Raw genomic sequence first — 18673 nt, 5'->3', positions numbered from 1 at the left:
GAAAGCGATGCATGGGGAGAAATGTGGACACATAAGTGTTCCACATCTGTATTCATTTCAAAATTGCTTGTCAGTTGCTGGTCTGCAAAGCACGATACTTGACTGAAATGAAATATCCTTCCAAAAGTAAAGGTGTCTCAATCGTATCGGAGGGTCTTCAGTTAAACCCAAATGATGGTCAGTCTGAATTTATTTTTACTTAAAAACTTTTAAGCAGCTTTATTGAGGTATAATTAACATACAGTAAACTGTACATATTTAAAGTATAAAATTGGCTGTTTCGACAAATGTATCCATTTATCAAACTATCGCGGCAGTAAGGGCCACGCACGCCTCCATCGCCCCTTAGCGATGCCCCCTCTTGCCTCTTCCTGCTCTGCTTCTCCAGGTAACCGCTGATCTGCTTTTTGTCATTATAGATTATTAGTTCACGTTTTCTAGAAATTACATAAATAGAATTGTGCAGGAGGTACTCTTTTTTTTCTGAATTCTTTCAGTCTAATAATTTTGAGCTTCATTTATGTTGTGTGTCACAGTAGTTCATTTCTGTTATGGTCTAGTGTATGGATAGACTAGGATTTTTTTATCCAGTCATTGTGAATTTAGACTCCTCTTACTTTTTCCTTACTTTGTTTCTTCTGATTTGCTAGTATCATTTGTAACCACGTGAGTGACAAATACTTAGGTGTACACACACACACACACACACACACACACACACACACACAGACATGTACACACTTGTGCACACATACACCACACGCTCTTGAGTTCCAAATCCTCTTAATAAAAGGGCTGTAGCTCCTTGTTCTTACATGTACTCCCCCGTCCTGTTTAGGGATGAGCTCCTTGGTACTCATTTGTCAGAGAAGGTTTGACAGGTGTTGGGATAGGAAGCAGATAAACCCTTCATGTCTGTGCTCTGTGTGATATCTTGGGATGCGCGTATAGTAAGTTTATTTATTTTATCTGGATGAAATTATTTCAGTAGATTGCCTTTACTAAATTATGAGCTTCATAATTTAGCAGTTGTGGATGCAATTAACCTAGCACCTTTTAATTCCACAGGTAAATATAAATAGACTCCTTCTTAGTTCATAGGAATTTTGCATAGATGGTTAAGACTGAAAGTAAATGAGATAAGCTCATGAACCTAGCAGGAGGAAGATGCCCACTTTTAATCTCTTGATTAAATCATGTGCTTTCTGCTTCTGTTGGGCACGTCTGGAAGAGCTTTGGTTTCTATGGGTGATCTGAGGTCACACTTCAGGGTCTGTCAGTTAATAAATCCCTGGGAGACTGGCCGTTTCTAACGCCGCCGAGTTCAGCACAGAGTGGGACGTGGTGGGGTGTCAGGGCCGTCACCGAGGGGTTCTCTGTGCCTCTGTCCGGGAGGGGAGAGGAGGGAACGTTCTAATAAGGCGCAGGCCTGTCCTGGCAGAGCGGGGCTCTTGCTGGCTAAACGCTCTGTGTTTTCTTTACGTGGGATTAGGATGGGCAGTTCCCATATGATTCAGGAGACAGGGTGTAGTCCCAAAAGGCATGCCCAGTAAGTCCCTGTATTGCGTGTTCTCCTGACACCAGCCTGCCAGCTGCCATTCTACTTAGCAGCCATCACTGTTATTGCTCATTTGTGTTCTCTTGCCAGCCTGTAGGTTTTGTGGGCGAGAATAGAATGTATCTTCATGCGTATATATTTATTTATTTTTATTTCCGGTTGCGAAGTTTCTATTTGTAGCAATTAGTATGAAGAGCTTTAAGCCCCTAAGAAAGATGGGAGGTAAATTCGAGCTGTTCCGTTCTTAGTAGACTACACTCCTTGATTTTAAGCAAACTCTTGAGGCGTGATTTTTTTCCTCCTCTTTTTGTGATTCTTTCCTGCCCTTTTCCTTTCAGTCCATTCAAAGCCCCAGTGGAGCGAAGCACTGCGCTCTGGTGTGGGTAGGGAGGGATTCATGGATGGATGAAATTTGTCTCCAGGCTTTGAGAAGCTCCCAGTCTAAAGAGAAAGTCAGACTCATAGGCCACCAGGTGACAAGGGCTGTTTAGAAATGGTTTAAAAGGGGTTTTGGAAGCCCGAGGCTATGAGTAAATGTGGCAGTGTGACCCCTTAGCTGAGGGAGGGGACCTGGGAGGGAGGGCAGATTTGGTGGAATGGTGAGAGAGATAGACGAGGGTGCAGTAGAGGACTCAGCATGAGTGTCCAGTTTGAATTTCGTGCACGCTAGTCTTATTGGATAATCTGTAGATTTTTATGGTGCTTATGAAGACCAGATTCCCAAATTTTTGGTTTGAATTCATTTTCACCTTTATGGGGAGATCATAGTTCTTCAATTAAATGAGTTTGGTGTTACTTTATCAATGTGGGTTCCAACAGTGGTGGAGTTCAGTTTATGCTTGAAAGAGTTGTTTGTTTTTCTATGCTAATGGGCTGATCATGTTTGAAAATGCTTATTACATCCTGTAAGACCCGGCCGGCCGTCACGTGGAATTTAGTGGGCTGAAGCTAGCAATGCTGACTCAGTGGAGAGAGATGAGATGACTATGCTCTTAAATCTTGGTGGTCAATTTTTTGTTTGGAAATTGGAAAACAAGCATGTATCGCTTTTTAAAAACGCATGCATTTGGGGGTAGATAATAAATGCCCATAGTGCAAAATCAAAAAGGGAACGGGGCATACATTGGAAAATGTCTCCCTTTCACCCCTGTCCTCTACCCTGGAGGACAGCCGGTTACCGGGGCCCCCTTCCAGAGCTGTTCTCAGGGGATGTCCCCTATCCTCCACCCTGGAGGACAGCCGGACACGGGAGCCCCCTTCCAGAGCTGTTCTCAGGGGATGTCCCCTATCCTCCACCCTGGAGGACAGCCGGTTACCGGGGCCCCCTTCCAGAGCTGTTCCCAGTGGATGTGTATTACTGCGTGGAACCTCGGGGGTAGCAACTTCCAGAGTTGGTTAACTCAGGCCGAAGTCAGCTGAATTTTTCTGTCCTGGGGCTCCCTTCCTCTGTCCTGCCTGCTCTCCATTCTCCACTCCCAAATTACTGGGGGCAGTTTCTGTGGAGGCACATCCGGTCATTTGTATAGCAATTACTATGTTTTCAAGAAAATAGGTTTGAAAAAAGAAAAATCAAGTCTCTTTGGTCAAAATTTCTTTCCATTTAGAAGAGAGCTTCCGCAAAGAGGTGACCTGTAACAAGCCAAAACGTCCATGGACTCGGCGTAGGGTCTTTTATCGTGTTTATTAGCTATGGGAAGTAGCTGGCTGTGGATATTTTCTTAATTAGGGTGGCAGTATTTTGCAGAGAACATTTTTTAAAAGCCTTGCCTGTAAGCATCAAGTTTCATCTTCAGACATTCTCTGGAAGCAGAGAAGCAGCCTGGGCCAGCCTCGAATCAGCCACACTTGGTCTGGGTCTGGGGTCCCTGTTTTTAAGTGACCCCATTTTGGTTGAGTAAAGTGGGGGAAACGCCTTGTTCTAAGGATTAAGTGAGATGATCAGTGTGAGGGACCCAGGCAGGACCAACACCCGTACGTCGTGGCTGTGTCCGTTCTCCTGCCGCCTCTCCCTCTCCAGCATCCGACCGTCCGCCGCCCCGCCCCGCCCCCCAGAGAGTGACTAAGCCACGGTTTCAGTTTGCAGAAGTTTCACCTTTAAGACCTTTCTTAATGTCTGGGCGTGTATGCATTCTAGTACTTTCTTTGTAAGACAGCACAGGGTCTGGGCTTCTGCACTGGAGGGCCCTACAGTTTGTTTTCTTGATGTGAATTATGCTGCCTGCTCCTCCTGGAGTTCACGGCACTGTCGTGTTGTCCAGACCCTTCTTGTCCTTCATGGCCCATTACAAGGCCCAGACGCCAGGTGCGCCTTTAGGGTACTCGCTCTCCCAGGCCAGGGGACTCGCTGCCCCTCCCCGGGTCCTCCCGGACCTGCGACACCCAGTTTGTTCTCTCGGGGCAGGACCCCCATGCCACATGTCTCTGTATCTCCTGCACGGTTACCTTGGCCGTAAGTGGGTAATGCATGAATTATTAAGCTCTGTGATATAGACAGGTCCCCGAACGCCAAGACTCAGTTTCCGCATCTGTAAAACGGGGCTTTCTGCTCTGGACTGCATGCAGCTCCTTCACCAAGGCCACCAGGATAGTTGCAGTCGCCAGATGAGGTGGCTTGCTGTGGACTTCATGCCCTATGACATCCGACGGTGACGTGGCCTCTGGAGCCTCCCCTCGCCCCCCCGCCCCACAGCCTGCTCCTTCTGCTTTGCTGCTGTGACTTGGTCCCAGATGTGACCATTGCAGGTCTGTGCGGTTCGTCCCTGGGTCCTCTTGTCTTCCTGGGGCTCTCCTTCAGCTGCGTCCATTCCTCCCAGGTCCCCAGCTGCCTGCTGGCTCCAGAGCTGTCTTCTCGCCACCTTCCAAGGTGGCTCCTTGTCCCTTGGGATCCTCAGACTCAGCGTCCCTGAGGGACAATTCTTTCTCCTACTGCAGCCTGCTCAGCCCCCCACATTGCCCTGTCTTGATTCATGCCGTCATCCATTAACGATAATGACTCGTCGCCTCTCCCTCCCCCTCCCCCGCTCGGCTAGGGACCGGCCCTGACAGTCCTGTGGCCGGAGTGTCCTTTGAACGGGCTCCCCTCTCGGCCGCCCCGCGTCTCCAGGCCCTCCTTTCCCAGGGAGCGTCCGGCACCGCGTCCCCACGCGTAGCGACGCTCCCATCGCCGCCCCTTCCTTTGCAGAAGCGGGGGATCGAGCCACTTTCTTCTTTCGAAAGTTTTCAGTGGGTTTTCATCCCTCAGGGGCTTGACTGTGAACTCCTCACGACAGTCAGAACCCCACTTCCCCACCCGCCCGTCCGACCTCGTCCCCCCGACTCCCCGCCGCCCCGTGCTCACCTGTTTCCGCGCCCCGGAGTGGCCTTCACACCTCCTTTTCCTGCTTAGAATGCCCTTTCCCTAATGCTCAGACAAAGCGGTCCTCACGCCCCGAGGATTCGAAAGACCTGGATGTGTGTGTTTGGGACTGTGGGGTCCGCCCCCAAAGATTTCGATTGCAGTGAGGCGGGACCTCATTTCGTTAAACTGAGTCGAAGTGGATGTTTACGAAGATGGAGGAGTCTGTGTGTCAGTGACCAAGGACGATTCTATGGCGATGACCGTGTTTTGCTTTGTATTAGGTGAATACAGGTGGGTCTGTGCAGCATCTACGAGTAGACGGTGAGGCGCCTGAAACGGATTTTTTGTTGTTGTCGTCTGTACTTTTTTGCAAGTTTCTAATGTCAAATGGATTTTTTTCTTTTATTTGTAAGAGATTTTTAAGACACGTTTTCCTTCATATTTTACGAGAATTCCTCATGAGAGAGAAGCGATCTTTCTCGAGTCTTTAAATATCAGGAGTCTTGTTACTTTGTCATTTCTCGGGAGGAAGAAAGGCCGAGGGTGAGGACAGAGCGGCAGCCCGGGCCCCAGCTCTGCGTCACTCGCGCGGGGGAGGGCGGCGTGGTCCCCGGCGTGGGAGGGCGGCGTGGTCCCCGGCGTGGGAGGGCGAGGCGTCGACGGTGGCAGCGGGTCACTCAGTGGCGGTGGGGACTTGGGTAGACGCGTCCGTCCCCCCGTGGCGTTCCGAAGGCTCCTTTCTCTGCACCTTCATCCCTTCCACCCCAGAGCCGAGACTCGTGCTTCCCGCTGTTTCCCACGTGGTGGTCTTGACCGGCCGGCTGTCCCTGACCCCCCGCCCGGCCTGCGGACAGACCTCCAGTGGAAGAGGACGCGTTCTGCCGGACCCTCCGGGATCTTCATCGGATCCTGACCCCAGGGTTTCTCTTCTTTTCGATCTAAGTCATTCAACACGTTTCCCTTTCGCTCAGGCCGTAGGGTACCCACCTGGGCTCCCCATTTCTCTGTCTGAACCCCACGTCCACCAGATTCTTCCTGATCCCTCAAGGCCTTTCACCACACTGGGCGCCACCTGTCACTGTCACATGTAGCATGGACACTGTGCATCGTCGGTCCGTCACTTTGAACTCGAGGCTGTCATCCCTGGGAAAGTCCCTGATTTTTCTGTTTTGTTTCTTTTGGAAGATCTTAATTTTATATAACCTTGGTGTTTTTGTCCTGAGAATTTAAACGTGACAGCAAATGAAAAATTCAAGTCCGTGTTGCTAACGTGAAATTTTAATTTTTCTTTACAGGTCAACTTTGTGGTGTGCCAACTCTTTGCCTTGCTAGCAGCCGTTTGGTTTCGAACTTATCTACATTCAAGCAAAACTAGCTCTTTTATAAGACATGTCGTTGCTACCCTTTTGGGCCTTTATCTTGCACTTTTTTGCTTTGGATGGTAAGTATTCTGATCCTATTTAAATGAAGACTTTGGATGTCTTTGTGAATCAGTGTGTAGAAAGATACATTATGCAGAGTTTTGTATACTTATAAAATTTAAAGCGTTTATTTTTAATAGACAAAATGAAGAGTGGAGAATGGGTTTTGTCTCCAGTGTGGGCTCAGAGGGAAGTTTCGTTAATAATTTATGAAAAAGGACAGACGAAGCATAAAGACATTTTATTCTGTCATGAGGAATCCTTCTCACCTATTTTGCAAAGAAATAAACTGTTTAAAATAGTTTTTTTATTTCTGGGTAAGTGGGTTTTGAGAGTCTGGTAAAACCCATCAATAGAACTCTATTACCGTTTTTTAGATTCTACCATTTACCGAAAAGAGGTTGGTTGTTTTTGGTGGGAAGAATTATTCCAGTGGAAAGCTCTCGTTTATGGCGTTTCCTCCAGTTAACTACTTCTTCATTGTCAGGGCTGCCCCCAGGGTTTAAAGTCAGAAACGCCACCTCCCCGTTTGTTCAGGTGCCTGTGGTTGTGTGACAGCCAGGCGTCGGGGGAGGACGCCGCGCCTTGGCAGAGCTGCAGACCCGCAGTGGAAGGGCTGCTTTGTGGTTCATCACGTTTGCTGTATTCATGCAGATCCGGTCTCGGCCCTTTCTGCCGGCGGTCCCATCTTTCACTGAGCTTGACCGCTTGCCTTTTGGAAGACGTGTTAGTGCTCTGTCAAAATAATTGATCATTTTACCAACTTCTGTTTGGCCTAAGCTTTTTTTTTTTTTAAACTATCTGCAAGTTTCTTCTAACAGAATCCGCTTACAGTTTTCATTATTTATTTAACTGTCTTGATAACAGTGTCAGGTAAGGAACAGAGCTTAGCCTCTGCAGTCAGACACCCCTGATTCCACTCTGGTGCCTTGGCCTGGTGGCCGTGTGACACTGGATGTGTCACGCACCGCTCCTGGCTTCACTTTCCTTATCTGTAAAGTGGAGCCAGAGATCGCAGTGAGGACCAGCAGACAGAATGCTATGGACAGGGGCTGACTTAGCACAACAGCAGCTCACTGTGGGCGTGGAAGGTTACACGAGGTCAAGACCATTGTTATCATGGTCCGTCATTACCATCGTCCAGTTGGTGGTCCAGACTAGAAATGTTTATGTTGGCCCCATTTCTGTTTTCGTGTTTATCGTGCAGTATTAGAGCAGTCCATTTATTTGTACGTCTTTCTCTCTAGACTAGAAGCGCTCTGAGGACAGAGACTGTCTCGTCGACTCTTTATTCCTAGTGTCCAGTGCGGTGCCTTCCAGAAAGTACAGATGTTCAGGAAAGATCAGTTGAATGATCAGAGGCCTCTCTCAACCTTTTAAAAACATGCTCTTATATACTAACAATAAATTTTATACTTGCCTTTAGTGCGATTTGAAGTTCAAAATAGGTAAAATGTGATATCTAAAAACAAACTAAAGTTTTGGAATAAAGGACTGTTTTGTTCTCAGAGAACTTAGGCATCTTGAAAGATTATAACACATAATTCATCGGGTTCCACCTCACCCCTTGAAGAATCAGCTAATGGACACGTTGCCCAGAAAGGAACAACTTTAGTTTCAATGTCAGTCAGGATACCAACTTTTAGTTTCTTCAACTCTAAAATGACTAGGGTTGGATTATAATAGACTTTTAAGATACCATCTTTCTTGAATTTTTACATTAATAATAACACTTAATAGTTGAATGCTTACTGCCTGCCAGGTACCCCAGTCAACACTTTTCTTGAATTATCTCTTCTAAAAAGTACTAAGTGGCTACCGTGTATTTATCATGCTCGTTTTTCTACTGAGGGCAAACGGAATAGCTGCATATGGGAAATTATAAAGAAAATCACCAGTGCTGTCAGGGAGCAGAAAAGCAACTTGATGCTTGTCACGGAGGTTGGTGAAACAGAGGTGAACGCAGATCTGCTCTGTGTGGGTAAACGTCACAATAATAAAGGCTTAGTACCAGGAGGCCGGCTCCCCGAGATGCCAAGCGTGCCATCAGAACGCGGCGCGGGGGCGTTGGGCACCTTCAGGTGGTGTGAGGCACCGTGGTGCTGTTTGAGAAGAGAAACTCTTAGTTTCTACAGTTGTCATTTATTCCTCATCTTCCAAGGAGATTTACTTAGAAAAGAAAAAATATTTCCCCAGGAGTCCTCAGATTTTTTTGTTTGTTTGTTTAAGACAAGTATCTTTAATGAGTTCTACTCTCAATTAATAAAGGCCTCTTCAGCATTTTCACATTACATTCGTCAGTGAGTGGTTAATGCCGGCAGTGCACAGAAGGCGGAGAATTAGTTTGAAAAAATGTGTGTTTTAATCATATTTTTTCGCTTCCTCCTGTTTCATATATGGTTTCCTGCTTCCTCGTGGTCCTCTCGTAGTAGCGTGAGTGCGTGTTTGAGGTGGGATGAGAGACGGATGGACAGGCTCAGTGACCCACGGACGTACTCTCTGCAATGAGTAAAATAAGTTACTTCTACGGGCCTGCCTTGGAACCTGCTTCCTATTTGTACTATTTCTATGGAAAAACTTGTTCCAAAATTTAAGTAACTTTTCCATGATGATTAGGTTAAAACATAATTTTAATCATACGTTAAGATCCTTATTAATACATTTAAATTGTGCGCAACAATTTGAAATTTTTTTCATAAATTATTCATGCCATCAAAAGAGAAAGAAATATGCACACATAATTCACGGATAGTTTGGATTGATTTCAAAACCAGAGATTCTAATCATGTTTTGCATGAATTTTGTGAAACGAATGGATCAATTAGTTCTCATTTAATGGTGAATTTCTACATGGAAAATGCTGTGTTGGCTCAACCAGAACGTGATTTCGTAGGTCAATTACTGCAAATTGAGTTGACTAGATTTGTACAAGGAAGCTTGTACAAAAAACGTGACTTGAGCCATCACGTTTTCAGAATGAATAGATTCGGGTGTATGTGCCTTTCAGTAAATTCTAATATTTAGTACTTTGCTTTGAGTAATACTTGAAAAGAGAGAGTACAAAGCTGATATTGGAGAAGTTCATTTGGGGAAACAAATAACTGATGTTCTGACAGGACAAGTCTGAAATCCAGGTTTATGACAGCTTTTCACCACTGTGCCTTGAGTTATGAGACAAGCTGTAATCCGGAGCCACATAACCCCACGGCGCTTTCACGTAGCTCAGGAGAGGTGGAATCCCAGGGTGCCGAGTGTGCCTTGTGGGGTTTGGTTTTATTTTTCCCAGCTCTTTTGGGGCTTGCGGTATGGGCCTCCCCCTCCAGGGTGTTTATGGGATTTTAGGCTTTGGAGATTCGATTTCTCATTCTGTATCTGGGAATGTTCTGTGTTCTGCTTAAACACTTTGCAGCCTGAATTGTCTCACCTCGAAGTTTGCGAATGGGCAATCCTAATAGCGCTCTCACTTTTTATAGGTATGCCTTACATTTTCTCGTACAAACCGGAATCTCCTACTGCATCATGATCATTATAGGAGTGGAGAACGTGCACAAGTAAGTGTTCACTTCGTTCACATCTAAATAAGTATTTCATTATAATAGAATTGGATCAAAATCGCATTTTATTTTATAGCATTAAAAATTATTCTGAATTGTAGTTTCTTTCAAGACCTGTCATAAATACAAAAATAAAATCATTCGCATGCATCACTCTTCTGTTTACTTAAAGCAGGGTTTCTAAACCTCGGCATCGTTGACATTCAGGCCGGATAATCTGTGATGTGCAGGGCTGTCCTGTGCACTATAGGACGTGTAACAGCACCCCTGGCCTCTGCCCTCTAGGTGCTGGCGCATCACCCTCACAAGCTGTGACGACCAGATATTTTCAAATGTTCCTTAGGGGGCAATACTGCCTCCCTTTAAGAACCGTTGGCTTCGTCTAGGGGCGACGGCAGTGGAAAGGAGCGAGATAAATAGATTGGAGAGAGATTTAGAGGGACTTGGTGATGGATGGGAAGTGCAAGCATGAACGGTGTCAGGGATGACGGCTTGAAACGAAGAGCAGAGGAAAGCACCGTTCTCTGAGGCACCAAATCCTGGAGGTGGGGGGTGTCTAAGGGTACACATTGCAAGTGGGCATGTAGTCAGCACCTAAAACAGTGCTTAGGATGCAGTAAATACTTAGTGAAGCTCTGGTGAATAAATGAATATTGACTTTAAAGCAGCCGTCCCCAACCTTTCTGGCACCAGGGACCGGTGCTCCTATGAGAATCTAATGCCTGATGCTCTGGGGCGGAGCTGAGGCGGTGATGCTGGCGCTGGGGAGCGGCTGCAGATACTGATGAAGCTTCGCTCACTTGCCAGCTGCTCACCTCCTGCTGTGCGGCCCGGTTCCTAATGGGACATGGACTGGTATCGGTCCCTGCTTCAGAGTATCTGCAGGAGCTGGTGGCTGGGTGTAGACGTCTAGGGCAGAGATGTAAGTTTGAGAGTAGAGATATAGAAAACATACTTGGTTGAACACCCAGGGGCAGAGCATAGCGGTGGGTCCCACCAGCAGATCCTGCTGGGAGGGTGGTCCCCTCATAAGTGTGATGGCACGTGCACTGTATTTCTGAATTTGGAAACATATGATTCCACGAATTTTGCACGAGGAAGCATGGACCTATAGCTAATTGATTAGCTTTTTTCCAAATCTCATTCTCTCTGGTGTCTTCAGTGCTCGACTTCTTGGTCATCCCTCTGTTTTGACATCCCGCCTTCTCTCAGATTCCGCTGAGTGCACCTCTGGCCGCCCCGTTCCGTCTGTAAAGCGACACTTATAGTTCTTGGTGTTTTAATTTTCATTTTTATAAGAGGAGTAAAATATTTTGTTAGTGTTTCAGGTGAAGCAGTTTGTGTACCATTATGACCCTATTTTTAAAGTGTTGCAGAGATGACAAGTTCAAAGTGATACTGTATTTAATGTCAGACAAAAAGAACCGTGTATGTTTTTAATCTGGACAATGGAAGGAAAACATAGCTAGGTCACTAACAGCAAAGGACTTGTATATTACCGTGTGAACAGAAGAAACATTGGAAGGTTAGTAAATACACATCTAGTAAAAGGAAATTGTTCCTTTTTCCGAAAGGCAATGGGCATTCCGCGAAGTCAACTTCGTAGTTCTCCGGACCTGCGCTGTCCAGTAGGATAGCCATTTATTACATGTGCCTGTGTAAACTTAAAGTAATTAAAGTTTAAAATCCAGTCGTTCAGTCACACGGCCAGATTTCCGGGGCTCAGCAGCCACCAGTGGGTATTGGCTACTGCATCGGACAGAGAGGGAACATTCCTGTCATCTCAGGGACCACGCAGCGTTAGGGACTTAGAGTTGTAAACGCTGTCGCGTTACGCTTTTACAGTTAGTGTTCGGGAGGCAAGTACTGCCTGCGTACGTGCTGCCTGCGTACGTGCTGCCTGCATACGTGCTACCTGCATATGTGCTACCTGCATACGTGCTGCTGCTGTTTAGAGCAGGGCGTCGCTGCCCGGATTGGACACTGTGGATGAGCGTGTTGGGGCAGACGGCTTGCCGTGTTGGTGGTTAGGGCAGTGGCAGGAGGTGGGCTTGAACGTGGAAGTGTTGTTTTGGCCTTCAGTTCCATTTCATAGCTGTACTTGTCTTTCTCTTTGACTTTGCTTTTTCTTTCTTTTTCTTTTTGTGTCATCCACATATGCTTATTTTTTTTCACTTAGGCCTTTACGTTAATTTAAAATGTTTTTAACTGATCAGACTTTAAGAATTTCACTTTAATGTATTAGATGGGACTTATAGCATTCCTAGGTGTTGGCCAAAGATATTATGTGTCATATAGTTTCATTTTTTTCTTTCGGTCTAGTTTTACATGGTATGTGCAATGTATTTCTTTGAACAGGAGGGTTTAAGTCTTTATTTTATTTATTTATTTATCTTTTTGGGTTTAAGTCTTTAAAATGAAGGATTTGGTCTTCCGTGAGTGCTTAACAGTTTAAAAATTCACGAATCTCTCTGCTTTATGTACTTTATAAGATTTCATGGTATAGTTGTACTGTATAACAAATCCATGTATACATTAAAATATTTTAATATAAGCTTTATTTTGGTAGCTTCCTTTAATGCATGTATATATTGTATTGTTCTGATCCATATCTAATTTACCTTTAAGACTTAATCTATTCTAGAACTCAGTGCTCTTTCTAGTTTATATTTTCAGTTAAGCTTTGAAAATTTTGAGGAAAACAATCGAAAACCTTAGGTGATAGAGACAAAGAGAAAAGTTTCGAGGGTTAGAATGTTCTATCTATTAGGACGTTAATGCTCCTCAACTAACAGAGGGAGAACTTAACTTTTGCTAGATCTGCCCAGCATTTCCAAGAGCGAGGTTTGGCAGACTGTCTGCAGAGGACCAGATAGCAAGCATTCTAGGCTTTGCAGGACAGGCAGCCTCTGTCGCAGCTCTTCGGCTCTGTCATTGTCCTGCAAAAGCACCGTAGACGAGACGTGAACCACTCAGCTCAGCCGCGCTCCCATGAGACCGCAGCAATGGGCAGTGGACTGTGCTCAGCCAACAAGTGCTCTCAGCACGCTCCTGCACAGAGATCTTAACAGGGGGAGGGGGCAGTAGTTTCAAAAATACAAAATAAGCGTAAGTTTGCCAAGTGATCATTTGAAACTTGCTATAACACAAATAGTGGGACACGTGAACTTTCTTTAATGATTTACTGCGGATTATTGTTCTGAAGCAGGTGGTTTCTGAAACGTGGGTTGAAATGTTTGCCTTCTTCTTGGCATAGCTTTTGCGAGAAAGGCTAGTTGAAATGATGCACAGCCTGACGTTTAATACTCAATGTGATTAAGATGATTTTAAAGAGTAGTAAAACCACAGGATAGAAGAGCGACCTAAAAAAATCAGTTTTATTTCTACATATTAGAAATGAACAGTCTGAAAGTGAAATTTAAAAAAATCCATTCATAGTAGCATCTAAGTAATAATAATGTGCTTAGTAATAACTTTATTAAAAAAGGTGCGAGACCACTACACTGAAAGTAAAAATCACTGCTGATAAGAACACCTAGATAGACGGAGAGATGTACCATATTCATGGATTGGAAGACTCAGTATCGTTAAGATGGCAATTTCCCACAATCGATGAGTGGATACAGTGCAATACCTATTGAAATTTGGTTGCAAAACCAACTGTATAAATTCACTAAAATTCATCGACCTCTTACTTAAATTAGGTGTTTTATGGCATATAAACTTTACTTCAGTAAAGCTGTTAAAAACACAAGAGCATTATAAAGAGAAATGCAAGAAGGAAGATCAATATTAAAATAAAATAGCATACTTTTTGAAAGTTGGTTTAGGGAGTTTGTATATTTTCTCATTTCAGCAAATTTATAGATGTTCACATGCACCTACATTTTTCTGAGTTTAGTTATGAGCGAAGGGCCAAAAGGAACATCGAAGACCTACAGTGTTCTCAGAGGAGGGGAATGCAGATGTTGAAGGGAGAACTGAGCTATCTGTAAATATCGAAAGGGGACATGTCTGTGTTGTTCGGAGCGCTGAAATGGAATTGGACTTTGAAGAGGCACGGTTTTTTTTGGCCCGAGGAAGGACAGCCTCAGTTATGGGGAGAGTGTTTAAGAGTGAGATTTGTGGGGCACTGCGTTTGTCACTGGCGATGCGTAAGTAGATGCTTGGGGGACGCTGGTTTGGCTGCTATAGGATGTGGTCGTGCCAGATGCCATCCAGATGCTTTTCTTATGGGAGCGCCTGACAAGCCACTGTCGGAGCTGCTGGAACCACAGAATGTGAGCTGTTCGTGAGCACCTTCACCCCCACCCCTCAAGCCCATAAAAGGCCCTAAGTGAAATTTAGAAGTTCTGCGGTTTGGTGTGCATTCCCTGTCCTCTCTCTTTTATGCCTTAGTTCATTTCTTCTTGCCCTTTGGGTACCCCGGACCTTATTTATTTATTTACTTTGTCTTCCACCAAAACCTGGGGAAGGGGAAAGCAGAAAGGGGGCTGACTGTGTGCCAGGCTGAGTGCCGAGAGCTTTCCACTGGAGTGGGGTGGCGGCACCCTCATTTTACAGGCCAGCGAATGGGGACTCTGAGTTGCTAGGTAACCGTTTGAGCTCAGGTAGGTTGGAAGTGACAGATTTGAACCCACGTCTGCTCTGTCCCAAGGCCTGTTGTTTATTCTTCCATAACAAGCTGTTTCAGGCAAATTAATTTCATTTGACTGAAATTCTTCCCACTGTCTGTCACAGGCAGTATTTTTGGTCTTTATCTCTGCTTGTGAAATGGGAAGGTGTCCCTGTCAAAGGAATGACAGCCGTCAGCACACGGAGGGGAGTCTGTCCTGAGAGGCGGGCTGAGGAAGTGTGGCTGAGTTTCCTTGTCTTGGTTTTGGCATCTTGCCGTGTTTGAGAGCTGTCTCCAGGGTTTCCTCGGGCGTGTGCATATGTATGTGTGAGAAATGGTTGGGACTTATCCTTCCTACCTTAGATGACCTCCCTGTTCCCCCAGAGGTCATGAGCTCTGGGGATCAGTGGCCGGAGCCTGTCTCCCGGGACCCATGCTGTGCGGAGGGCGGACTTTCTCTGTAGCTGCAGCCCCGAGACCCGGAGCTGGCTCGCTTCAGCATAAGCTCTGAAGTTTGCCCCGGCCCCAGTCTCCCTGTGCTGGGAACCCTCTCTGCCCAGCCTCCCGTCACCGCACACCTTTCCCTGGGCTGCAAGACGTTCGTCTCACTGCCTGCCAGTTTCTTTTAGCCTCCATGCTGGGGTGTCGGTCCCCAGGACACGTGCCCCCAGGGCGGGGAGCAGTGAGCAGCGGGACTCACTGAGCAGAGTACCTTGTAGGGCTCGGGGAGCATGTGCCTCATGCAGAAGATGGCGAGAGGGTGGCAAATAGACCGCGTCCACGCGAAGGAGCCATATGCATCACACTCAGGGCCGACCTTCCTGGAGGCCACGGTGCGTGACTGTGACACGCACAGGTGACAGCTAGGCTTTAACTGGCTGAAGGGACAGTGCGGAAGGGCTTTGCTGGCAGGATGAACAGCACGGGCACAGGCATTTAGGCACGAAAGAGCATAGCGGGGAAGTGTCACCAGCTTAACACATGGCCGGGTTGTCGGGTGTGATTGGACTTGTGTGTGTGGGCACGTGCTGCGGGGAGGGATAGTGTCACACCCACAGGGATACTTCGTGAGGCCTCCCATCTCCCTTGGCTGGAGTATATTATTTGTGTAGTAGTTGCCTTGTCCTATCAGATGAGAAACAAATTAATCAAATGTGATTTGTGTACTGAGGGGTATAGATAGGACTGAATTCTTACTGTTTTAATCTAGTATTTCTCTAGCATATTCCGTTAAAAAATGGGCACACACGTGCCTTGCTTACAGAAAAACGTATGAGAATAATTTCGACATGTATCTAGATGTGTGCCCCAACTAGCCACGCTCGGATGAGTGCGCAGTGAGTGCTGTCTGTGCACGCGGTCCCCTCACACGGACGTCAGCTGAGCGGCTGCGGTCCAGATGCACGTACCTCTGTCTCTCCCTCTCGGTTGGAACCTGGACCCTGTCTGTCTTCTATACTGATCTGTCCCAAGGTCCTAGCAGACTGCCTGGCATGTGGCAGGTCCTCAGCAAATATTCGCTGTCATAATGAGTCCAAGACGCAGCCTGTTCTTCCCCTGCCACCCTCCGAGAGCACGTTCTCCATCAGCATTTTCCTGTCGTGGAAACTGCAGTCTCTCTCCTCCACGGCCTTGTCCACTCTGTCCCCTCTGCCTGGAGGACTGTCCCTCCTTGTCCCTTCTCTCTTCCTTCAGGTTCCCTTTACTGTTATGCCCATAGAGTCTTGTCCAGATGCCCTAACCGAGGACAGATTATTTGTCACCACTCTCATGGAATTGTGTTCCTTTCTTCTGCTAATTTATCCCGATTCTTAAATTATAAATATTTCGAAGAGCCGAGGAGCGTGTTTTGCCTTTGCAGACTGCAGATTCTGTGTTGGCAGACATGTCGTGCCTGTCTTGTTTTCTGAATGTGCAGAACCTCGGAGATTGTGCGTCCTCAGTAAGCGTCTGTTGAGTGAAAGAGTGAATGAGTGGATGAGTGGATGAGTGAATGGTCATGTGACTTCCGCACCAGAAGCTCCTGCTTTCAGGTCACTGCCTGTTCCCTCCTCTAGGACCCTGGGCTGCGTGCTGGGCTGCCCCAGGGGAGTTCGTGAGCAGCCGCTGCCCTGGGCGTCTCTTCTGGGCAGAGCACAGCCCCAGCCCCAGCCCCGTCCTCGGACCGGGGCCTGGGCACCTGCTGGCCTTTGCTTTCGTCTCTGTTCCCAGGGAGAGTGGAAGGGGCGGGGCGGGGGCATGGAGAGAGCCCCCCACGTAGGCCATGGAAGCGGGGTGCGGAACCGTGTCTCAGCTCGGCCGTGGGGGTCGGGACGGCGGTGCGGTGGCCCCCCCTGTGCCGGCCACGCTTCGTGGGGACCCGAGTGCCCCCGCCCCCCGCTGTGCCGACCACGCTTCGTGGGGACCCGAGTGCCCTGCACGTCAGTTGTTTTGTTTTTTAACTTTTCCATGGGAAAACTAGTTTCGCGTCTCAAAAAACCTGACTTTTGGAACGCAGAACAAGGAAGGTCCATTATTTAAATACGAGCAGCAGAAATGTGGGATGGTTAAAATGGAAAGGGTGGGAAAGGCCGTTGGCCTTGGGAAGTTAAGCGGAAGTATTTTCTTTATGACTCGGCGAGTCATTTTCAACAAAACAACCGACCTAGAGAAATAAGTATAAAAGACACACGTGACTGTCAAAGGTTTTCGTGTCTGTGCGGCGATGTCGGGCAAGCTGACGGGTTGCCGAGCTGGGCGCGGGGCTGTATTGTAAGCGTGTAGCGAGGTGATTTTGCACCTGCCACCGTGGGCTCTGTGACCAGCGTGAGCAGACAGACATCCGTGGTGTTTCCAGATGCTCAGAGATGGTGGACATGTGGTCCTCACCCTCTGGTTTGCTTGGGGACATTAACATTGCCAGTCGTGCAGCAGATACTCATGACGCTGAGGCCGTGTCCAGCGATGGATCAAGGACACGGCCTTCACAGGAGCTTCCCGTCACCCTCCCAGCCGCACTGTGACTGCAGTTACAGAGGGCCCTGTGCTTAGGGCTGAGGAAGCATAAAGCAGGGAGAGGCACGCGTGGGAAGCAGTAGAACTCAGACTGTTTAAGTGTCAGCCGTACTGCATATTCAGCAGAATAAAACAATCGGAAACAGAGTACAGATATTTAGTGTTAAGTAGAATTATGCTAAGGTATATTTTTAAAAATTGGGAGATATTAAAAAAATTTTGTTCAGACGCCTCCTTTATTGATGATGAAATCAAGCGGCATGCGATGCCGTGAGAAAGTGGATTCAAACCCCGTGGCCTTCACGATCGGATGAGCCCCGGTTCGGAGTCGGAGGTGAATGGCTTCGAATTCAGGCCCTGCTAAGTTGTCATTGGCTTTGGACCTTGGCCACGTCACTTTCTCTTTTCACGTCTAAATTAGATTAAGCCAGTAACTCAGTGGGATCACCTGCCTCCCTGCTTCAGCCTGTGGCTGTCCAGGTGAGCCCCGTCTGCATAAGGGGCTCGGCCACCAAGAAGAGGCACTCCAATTCCGGATGCAGTGCTTTGAAAGGTCATTCTTAGTGACACAGTGCTTTGGTGGGGTTCGTTTTCTCCTCACGACGTCGTGTCAGAACTTGTAGGTGTTCGCACTGTCGTTTTCACCGCCGTGCGTGGTGAATCATTTTTCACGTTTTGCCCTCTCCAGAATGCAGACGCCTCAGCAGGGATGTCTCACTCATTTGTTAACCAGCGTGTTGAGCCCACGGATGACAGACGCTCAGCCAGCGAGGTTAGCCGTTGTCCTCTTGGACGAGGATTTGTGGGTCCTCGCTTTCGCGTCTTTTTTCCGTAGGTCTGGTTTGGGTTGGGTTGGGTATCGTCCGCTGAGCGCACTCATGCGCGCTGCAGGCCTTCAGCGGCCTGGCTGGCAGGTCCACTCGGCCGCCCTGCTTGCCTTTCTGGTCTCCTGTCCTGCTCAGTCTTCTTCCCCCAGGGAAGGGCGAGGCACTTTTAGCTGACGTGGCCCTGCAGAGCAGCTAGGACGGGGGCCATTTTCACCGTCCTCTGCCAGGACTGACAAGACGCCTGCCGAGTGGATTCCTACACGAAGACACGGGGGAGACTGCCTGAACTCTGCTGGCAAGCAGTGATGGTTTGGACGTGCCACATGGCGGGCAGAAGCCTCAAGTCACTTGAAAATTTGTCCTCCCT

The 18673-nt window shown here is 47.4% G+C and overlaps 1 protein-coding gene across 1 annotated transcript in view; it reads left to right on the top strand.

Annotated features, from left to right (window-relative positions):
- LOC105295454 overlaps positions 1-18673 on the top strand; it is a 47312-nt gene that overhangs the window by 7522 nt on the left and 21117 nt on the right. Inside the window, exons 3-4 of the mRNA XM_023533603.1 lie at positions 6191-6336; positions 9790-9867. Coding sequence (XP_023389371.1) covers positions 6191-6336; positions 9790-9867 — 224 coding nt within the window. The remainder of the gene's footprint in view (positions 1-6190; positions 6337-9789; positions 9868-18673) is intronic.

This window comes from Pteropus vampyrus, unplaced genomic scaffold (assembly GCF_000151845.1).
Source record: "Pteropus vampyrus isolate Shadow unplaced genomic scaffold, Pvam_2.0 Scaffold105, whole genome shotgun sequence".
Lineage (NCBI taxonomy): Eukaryota > Metazoa > Chordata > Mammalia > Chiroptera > Pteropodidae > Pteropus > Pteropus vampyrus.
Note: the sequence above shows the minus strand (reverse complement) of the source record. Positions and strands in the feature narration are given on the sequence as shown.